Source organism: Microtus pennsylvanicus, chromosome 14 (assembly GCF_037038515.1).
Source record: "Microtus pennsylvanicus isolate mMicPen1 chromosome 14, mMicPen1.hap1, whole genome shotgun sequence".
NCBI classification, from domain to species: domain Eukaryota; kingdom Metazoa; phylum Chordata; class Mammalia; order Rodentia; family Cricetidae; genus Microtus; species Microtus pennsylvanicus.
Window position 1 is genome coordinate 72,709,559 of NC_134592.1, and position 9,032 is coordinate 72,718,590.

General features: G+C 41.8%; 1 protein-coding gene across 1 annotated transcript; it reads right to left on the reverse strand.

The window, feature by feature from the left end:
* Positions 1-378: 378 nt before the first annotated feature.
* Ferd3l (Fer3 like bHLH transcription factor) lies at positions 379-896 on the reverse strand. Its single transcript, XM_075948612.1, has one exon. It carries the CDS (start codon positions 894-896, stop codon positions 390-392), a length of 507 nt encoding a protein of 168 aa, XP_075804727.1. The 3' UTR covers positions 379-389.
* Positions 897-9,032: the final 8,136 nt, after the last annotated feature.

Here is a 9,032-nt window from a genome sequence, read left to right on the forward strand (position 1 = left end):
TCTGTCTGGGCTTTAGGTGAACTCACCCGCACTGGCCACAGCAAAGCCCCTACTTGAGATGGCGATGGGGCAGCAACTAATCGTGCGTGAGAATAAGTTCTATTTTATTATTTCTACTTTTGAAAGGAGCAAGGCAGAGGAATCTCTAGAGAAGCTCAGAAAAGGCAGCCCGCTCCACGCAGAAACCCTAGTGCCTTGACCGCGGGGACCCCCAACTTGCCCAGCGCAACCCTATGAAACCCTTTAGTGAGCGATCCGCCACGAGTGCGGGTTTTACCATCTCAAACTCAGGCCCAGAAGACCAGCGGTCCCTCTGCCTTTCAAATGCTCCCCTCCGAGAAAGGGGCGAGCAGGGCAGTGGTGGTCCTCCTCGGCCCTCCCGTCCATGCTTAGCGGACCTCCTTTTTCTCGCTGCTCTGCAGGAGCTCCGTCATGAAGGAAATGTAGACAATGGCCAAGCGGAGGGTCTCAATCCTAGACAGTCTCTTCTCGTAAGCGAAGGTGGGCACTTTCCTGCGCAGCTGGTCGAAAGCCTCGTTTAGGTTGAACATCCTCTTCCTCTCGCGAATGTTGGCAGCCTGGCGCTGAGCGTAGGTGATGACCCTTTTCCTTTTGGGGCGGCCCAGCAAGGATGCTACTCTCTCGCGTTCCTCTCCCTCCTCTTCCTCGTCCTCCCGGTCCACATAGACCACTTCGCCCCCCTCTTCCTCCTGGTCTGTTTCCTCAAATTGCAACAGCCTCCTGGGTCTTCTCTCTCTGAACCCTAGTGTTCCGTCCCCAAAAGGGACCCCAGGTGGGAAGTCGCAGAGGAGTGGATGTCTCGGAGAGGCCAAAGAGAGATCTGCGACGAAGTTCAGCATGGTAGCGTCCAGGCAGCTCTCAGGATAGGTGGCCATCGCTCACTGACTGTGCCATTGGTTTTCCTGCAGCGGATGGGGCTTCTTAATGGCCTTGACTCTTCAGGTGCATCTTCACCAAACGCGGTGAATTAAGCCGAAAGGATTATTCGCAGGGAGAGGGAAGGCTGGGGCAAAGATGCTTTTCTTGGAAACTGATAGAAGATGACAAGCTTGAGCACTCATAGAAGGCTCAAGGCAACAGGCTTTCGGGTTCTAAGAATTTTTCCTCTGCAGTACCACGCAGGGCAGTTCCTTCTTGGCAGCAACCCCCAGTTTTTACCTGCTGTGCTTCTGCAGTACCACGCAGGGCAGTTCCTTCTTGGCAGCAACCCCCAGTTTTTACCTGCTGTGCTTTTTTGTGTCTGGTCTCACCCCTGTATCCAACCAAGGTTCTCTTGGTTCCTGAGTCCTTGTAGGTCTTTAATTTCGGTTCGGATCTTCAAAGCCCAAATCTTTCCACTGCGATGGCTTCTCCTTGGCTTCAGGGTAGGAGCCCTGAATCTTGCCGCCATTTGCCAATCGATAAGAAGCAAGTGCTTGCGCTTTTAATGATGTCCAGAAGAGGGGCCCTTCCAGCCAGGGGTCGAGGGGAGCTGTTTGTCTGGTATCCCAGTGCAGCCGCTGGTGAAAGGCAAGACCTCCCATTAGCTTAAGTAAGCATGACCAGGGGGCCCGGGCGCATTCCCCGGTGTCTCTGTTGGAACCAGTGTTTTCTCTGTTTCTAGGGCATCGCAAACAACTCACTGCCTGGTTACAGACCCAGACTTCTGAAGTCGGCTTGGACACAATCAGCCTGACAATTGTGATACTTGACTTTACTGTCCCTGGCCTTATTCTCTACAGTGGAGGGCTGTGTTTGAGGGAAAAAGTTATGGTGATAATGAAATAAAAATAATGGAGACTCGGAACATTTGCTGTATGTATATACTGTATGATTACTCCTTAGGGGACAAAGCAGCTCCGTGCTCACGTGGTGTCCCCACCTCCCTCCCTCCCCGAACCCGCAAGTCTCTTTTCAAAAACACGATTTAGCTTCAATAATCCAGAGAACCTCTCACCCTCTGTAGAGGAGTCGGTCTTCGAACTTTTAAATTGCCAGTCTAGTATTTGTTCTTGAACAAAGAAAAATCCAACACTTTGATCTGTGCTACCCCCATCCGTTTGCACGCCGCAGTAAGGCAGAATTATACCTTACCGAATTCTTCTTAAGGGAAAGTCGGAGGCTAGCCACAAAATTGCAAGAGATTGTAAATTTGATACATCAAGAATGAAATTTTACTGATTTTTGTATATCTCGAATTTTCACACAGAAACTCTATTTTCCAGTTTTTTGTTGTTGTTTACTGATGGCTGTAGTTAACCAAGCAAGGTTGAGATCTGTAAAAGCACACAGATGCAAACAACACGCTGAAGAACAACTTCAAAGATAGATAGGTCGCAAGAAACAGCAAGCGCCAAATATCTTAGCGGAGACTTTTTGATTTCAGGGAGAAGATAAAGGTTTTTTTTGGTGGGGAGCGCTCGGTACATTGGACAGCTCCCAGAACCCCTTATTTCCAACCTCTCTTTTCTCTCTTTACCACACCTCCCAGCCGGTGACCAAAGCAAGGGTTCCTAGTGCGCATAGCGGGGTGGTTATAGGCAATAATAAAAGGAAAAGATTTTTCAGTTTCTACTACAAAGAAATTTTTAGTGTGGTTTAAATGTTAGTATATATATATATATATATATGTATATATATATATATACATATATATATATATTATCAGTATTTCCACGGTTTATGCTCTTATGTATCAGTTTAAATACTTTTTAAAAATGCAGCATACTCTCGAATTCTTTTTGTTTGTTTGTTGTTTGTTTTGGTCCCCAGATCTAGGGTCTACTTCAAAGTGTCCTTCTTTAATAGGTTTCCCTTTTCTCCTGTTTGAATTTACATTTCATTCCCTTACCGACATTGTAAGAATTCTGCTAAGAATCTACGTTTCCCCGAGACATGCTAAAGGGAAATGGATTTTTGTTATGGTTGCCCACTTGGTTTGTTTCGATTTTATTAAAGAATGAATGAAAAAAAAATCAGAACAAAGCTTGTATCTCAATTGTAGGAATCCCTGGGCTTGATTCCCAGCACCACAGAGACTGCATGTGTGTCCTTATGTTATTGCTGAACTGTTTTGATGACTGTCCCTTTGCAGAGGTTGGAATCTCAGATGTGGGTCTTTCAGTGATCTCTTATGGAAGAAGCTATTTTCAGCATAGACCAAATCATCGTTTTTAATTCTTTCATTTTCTTTAGACTGTTTAAAAAAATCTTCACATATTCCAGTATCACAAAGTTATGCATTTTTCCTCGAAGCTTATTTTTTGTTTTCATTAAAAGGAACCTTCATATGTTAAACCAATAATCTAGTCATGATTTTGGCATTTTATGGGTAATAGAGGGTGTGGTCTAGATTTCTTTACTTTTATTTAGGTATCCAGATGGAACAACACCATTTACTGAAGAGATCATTCTTGCTAACCTTATTTTTCTTTTTTTAATTAGAGTATTTCTGAACTACCTGGGTTGTCGGGGACCTCTTGCCAGGGTAAAGGCATGGGGATTTAGAAATATAGTAGAGAATATGAAGTTGTGCATAAAAATAATAAAACAGAGAAATACATAGAATAGTATGAGGATGGAATTTCCATGAGTCCTGAAAATTTGCCTGTGTTTAATTTCCAACTGCTTAAAATACCCTTGACTCCAAAAGGTAGGAGTAAGACAAAAGACTGCACTAGCACGATACAAGGAAATGAGCGTAGTAACTGAAAGTTGCAAGCTACATTCATAGTTAATTATTCTGTTACTAGAACAAAACAAGTCACCCTAGACCAAAACACTCTAGGCAAACCACTTCCAGGGTGGAATCCCAAGTTATCTCCATAAAGGAACTTAGTTGAATCCTTAGACTCTTGTTTGAGGCAGGAACAATCTACTTCTCTGTTCCTGGAGCACAAGGTTTGGGAATTAGCCACAGCTGTTGACAATAACCTTGAGAGAGAAGAACCCTCTGGTCAATGTCTAGGCAGGGCCTTTGTTTTGAGGCAGAAGCACAATAACCTTGAAGGAACTAGAAACAAGTTCCAACACTCCGACCTTTGGTCAATGTGGACCAAGCTCATAATTTCAGGCCTCCACACTGGGTGTTCTTTTATTACAGGGTAAGAGATTCATGTTTCTACTTAAAAGGGGAATTTGCTATTGCATATAGAATGCAAATTCAAATAGGAGTAATGCTTCCTTTCAATGCTGGTCATCAAGAATTGATGAGCCTTTTCTTCAGTGGGGAAGAATTTGGTTTTCTAGGCCACAAACTCTCTTTTTGCCACCACTCAGCATGGAAGCAAGAGGACAAGAGACAAATGCAGAAGCTCAAACACAGCTGTTGCTGCTGCGATCTGGATCTGCAGAGCTCCCAGAGGCTCATATGGTTAAGCTTCTTCTCCAGCTTGGTACTTTTGAAAGGTGGAAGAAATTTTAAGAGGTAGAAAATTTAAGAGCCTTCTGAAATGTTTTAGATCATTAGGTATGTGGCCTTGAAGTGGATTCATGAGCCCCCCATCTATTTTTTCTTTTTGTTTTTCATTATTGGCCATGCATTAGGCAAACCTGTTCTATCATTTGCTCCACGCGATGATGTACGATCCCATCACAATGTCCTAAACCCTTACTCTACGTAAGTTATTTGCCTCAGGTTGTTACAGTAACATAAAGGTGACCAGCATAGATGAATTCTCTAAAGCTTTATATACAAAACTAGACAGTGGCCTAGGCTTGCTTCCTCTTGCCCTGTGCCAAACCCGTGTGTGTCCTCACTGACAGACCTAAGAGGCAGGCTTGCTAAGATGAATGTGGAGCTGTCCAGGCTGTATTTGCAACTGAACCTGTAGTTTTTGTTAGAGCTTTCTGGAGGTGCACAGGAACGATGATGAGCACCCACGTTTCAGCCACTGACTGCAGAGTCAGCATCTAAGGGCTTGTTCCTTAGACTATCACTACCCTGAAGTTCTGGCTGTCTTACAGATAAGTAGGAGTCTGGGAGGAACAGGCTAAGTTCTAAAGCAAGCTTTTGCTTTTGAAGTGTTTCTCAATGTCAAGAATCTCACTGTCTAGTTCATCTAAACCAGCGCGACGTAGGTAGCTGTTGTGGGGGCTTATCCTTCCCACCAGCACCATCCTAAAGTTGCTCACTTTCCTGGGGTTCATTAAAGCCACTGCCACCTAGAAATGAATTTGTCTGTATGTCAGCACATGTCTGGTTCCTTACCTTCGTGTTAGAAAAAGACGAGGAGTCATGGCACACACAATATAAGTGGTTCCACGGGTTCCCCAGACTTGGCCTTTTTTTTTTCTTCCTTTTTCTCTGTCTCCAGACAGGGTGTGGATGTCTTGCTGAGTAGAATTAGCCATCTAGATGGAACTTCACTTTATGGGAGTCTGGAAACAGTTCCTGAAAATGACCAGATAGTACATGCTTGTTTTGCTGGCTGGGCAGTCTCTGCCAGGATGACTCAACTCTGCCACTATAGTGTTCCAGAAGCTTTGGCTGTATGTAAACGAGGATGCTTTACATATGAAAGTGGGTATCAGGGAGTCTGGCACTTGGGTGCTTAGGTGGTGGCTTACTGGCACTTGTCCGAGGGGAGGGTGGAGTCTCAGGAGACAAGGACAGGGTACCTCTAGTAAGCAGAACAGAACCTCCCAGATACAAAAGAGTAGCACATCAGCTGGAAGTGAACTGTTTGAAAATGCCCTGCTTTGAACAAGCAACAAACAAAACAGCAGGAGAAACCGATTTAAGCAGCCGGTCTTCTGACATCTTTGTAAATGCATTATTTGAAAATGGCTTCAAATATGTTCTTACATTGTTTGCCACAGGCTTTTCTTCTTCACCTGCAATAAAGTTGTTTCTGTTAGACTTTGGGATAAATCTATTTTCCAAACTTTCAACTATATTAGTACTTAGTTATTGATTGAACCCTATCCAAATTCTTCACTGTTTGAAATGTGGAAATTAGAGAGGTGTGAAGGAAAAAAAATATCCCCCAGGTTGCTATAAACTAGTGCCCTCAAATAATTTCCATCTTTCTCATTTCCTATACTGTATTTTTGTACATTACTTTTTAATAGCGACTTTCCTTTGTAATAAAATTTATAGCTCTTATGTTCATCCTTAAAGTTATTTTTTTGTACATTTGTAGATTAAATGCTGTGTGATTTTGTAACTTAATACATTTCAAAGGGGTTTACTCTTATACTATTTATGATACAGAAAAATACTGGAATTAAGTTAGAATATATGAAACAGCCTGCTTCAATTCACTTTCAGCTAAAAATTGGATCATTTCATTTGCTTTGACCTAATGTGTTTGAAGATACAATTATTTAATAAAAAAGTAGAATTAAAAATATTGTGATCAATTGAATATTAACATATTTATTGTATCAACATATAGCAGAATAGTTAACATACTATTCTGTTATCATCTAAATGTACTATGCAGTACATTTAAAATACAGTAAACATTTAAAAGGTTTATTACTGTTGATGGCGTCCTTGATCCCTATGGCATGGGTCTTAAAGTTTGATGTTAGCCACTGAACAAGAGAAAACACTTAATACAAGTATTTCATGTAGTTCTGAGGGTGACGAACGACATAAGATATTCAGGATGAAAGAGTTGTTGGGGAATACTGGAAAGTTGGGGGCAAATTACTGCTCTTAAGAGGCTCCCAAAGAAAAGGGTAAAACTGTAATACATACTTGAAGGCAATCAGAAGCTTGGTTCAGTTGCAGATGTAGGAAAACATCATCGCAGAGAGAACTGACTCAGAGACAAGACGAGGTGTGGGGCTGACTTGGATATTGGAGGACTATCATGGGAGGTTCTGCCTCAGAAAGAAGAGGGGGAAGGACGGAGCGACAGGTTCGAGTTTAGTGAGCTGACAGACAACATTGTTCAATGACAGGCCTTTCTGTCATCTAAGGACCTTGAGTTTGACTTTAAGCAAAGATGGGAACATTAGAATGTTTTTTTCCCCATGAAGCAAATATATAGAGAAAAAACTCAACAAGACAGAGGGAATAAGGAGATCTGCAGAGCTTCCGTGGAATCTCAGGGTATTGGGAGTTGTAGTAACATTGAAGGGCTGCATTCTGCATGCGTTCTTAAGAAAATGCAGCAAGATTTGCTGATACATGTATACGGAGTGTAGAGAAAGGAGGAGGGGTCATAGATGATCTTAAGTTCTGGGTTCACAGAAAGGGGAAATTTAAGAGAGGGTAAAGACAAGGTCAGCTTTGAAGATTGTAAGTTTAGTATGGCTATTAGACAAATAGAGACACTAAGTAAGTGTATCACTTTGGATGCTACATGTCAATCAATGCTAAAGCATATAAGAATTCATTCTTCTTTATCCTTCTATGGCTGAGCTGGTTTATCTGCCTGGGTACCTTTCCACATCTGACTGTGATAACTTTCCCCCAGATACTCACACAGATGATTTCATCACAGCATTTAAGTGTCTTGATAATCACAGATCACCAGAGGATCACTCTGTAATAGATAAGATGGTTCCTTATTACCCCAAACACAGTTATATCTTTCCTCTGTCCGCTGTCTCCTGATTCCCTTACTTTATTTTATTTTTTTCCACAGCTCATAAAACACCACACACAAAGCATATTTGCTTCTTAAATTTGAGATTCCATCAGTATGGTATGAACTCCGAATGTTGGCCATGGAATTAAATGTCCTGGGTTTCTTTTTCAGCTTCAATGACTGCATCAAGCTCTCTCTACAGCAGTACCATACAAACCAAGGCAGTGGTCTTTTCTCTGCCCCTAGGGCATGCGAGTGCTAGGACCTGACCCTTTCTGGTCACCACAGACCTTCTCTGAAGGCATTTCCCCATGTTATGCTGATGTTTTTCTTTTCACTCTGTCACAGTCCGCGACTCTTCATATTTCATCCTGACCGTGCCTCTATCTCCTTTCATAGGTATCTTATTATGGCACTAAAGTCTCAAGCTTTCTCCAGCTCAGTCTATCTTCTTTGTCTTCCACATGAGTTACCATCCTGCTCATCCCCATTGTCCCAAACTCTCCGGCATTCTTGATTTGATCTTTGGCATCTGAACCAACAGAGCTGTAGCTAGGAATGTTCAGACTGAGTTATTGACTGAGATTTGGGGAGTTGCTGCCTACAGACATGGTTGATATTAAGGACCTCATCCTGGGCCATCTGTGGAACCAACTAGTCCCTACTACATATCATAATATAGATGATAAAAGTTTCATTGGAGATAGATAGTGGGCAAAAATGTTTCAGTTTAAGAGATTATAAAGTATCTTGCATGGTTTATCTTTAATTTTCAGATGATTTGCCAGCACCTTGTAGACGCTGAGTAAATAGGTTTTTGAAATCTATAATCTGAGTTAGGCTTGATATTCAACTTTATTCTCCTTTGGGGCCTACCCAGGACTAGAACAATAGTAACAATAGTAACAGGTACTACTGACTTGCTATGTTCTAAGTATATACGGCAAGCATTTTTTATTTAACACCTCAATAAAATGCAGACTCGTCACCCAGTTCCTCATTTTGCAAGTGACACTCCAAATGGTTGAGTCAGAATTCGACCAGAACTCTAGGGTTTGGTCCCCAACACTGCTTTCTTGAAAATATGTCATCTTCGTGACATCAGCACAGAGCCTTGCATAATAATTTTTCAACCATTTTGATAGCCATATTAAATTTGTATATTGAATTTTATTCACATTTTCTTTGGAAACTACCATCTTCAGTGAAGAACATTGCATGAGGTTCATCCAATATTTTTTATTAAATAAGCTAAGATATTGATGCCAAAGGTATCATTTAGATTTATTTCTATCCTCTATTATTTCTTCTAAACCTAAGGGATTTACTTAAGCTTAAAAATGCTGTCTCTACCAGAGCCAACAACTTTGAAGTGAAAGACTTCTGAACCATTTTCCTGATTTTTTGACAGGGATTTTTGGTTATTCTGCCACTGTCTTTAGCCTCTTTGTGGTTTTGCATGGCTATCATTTAAGGATTACGGCATCT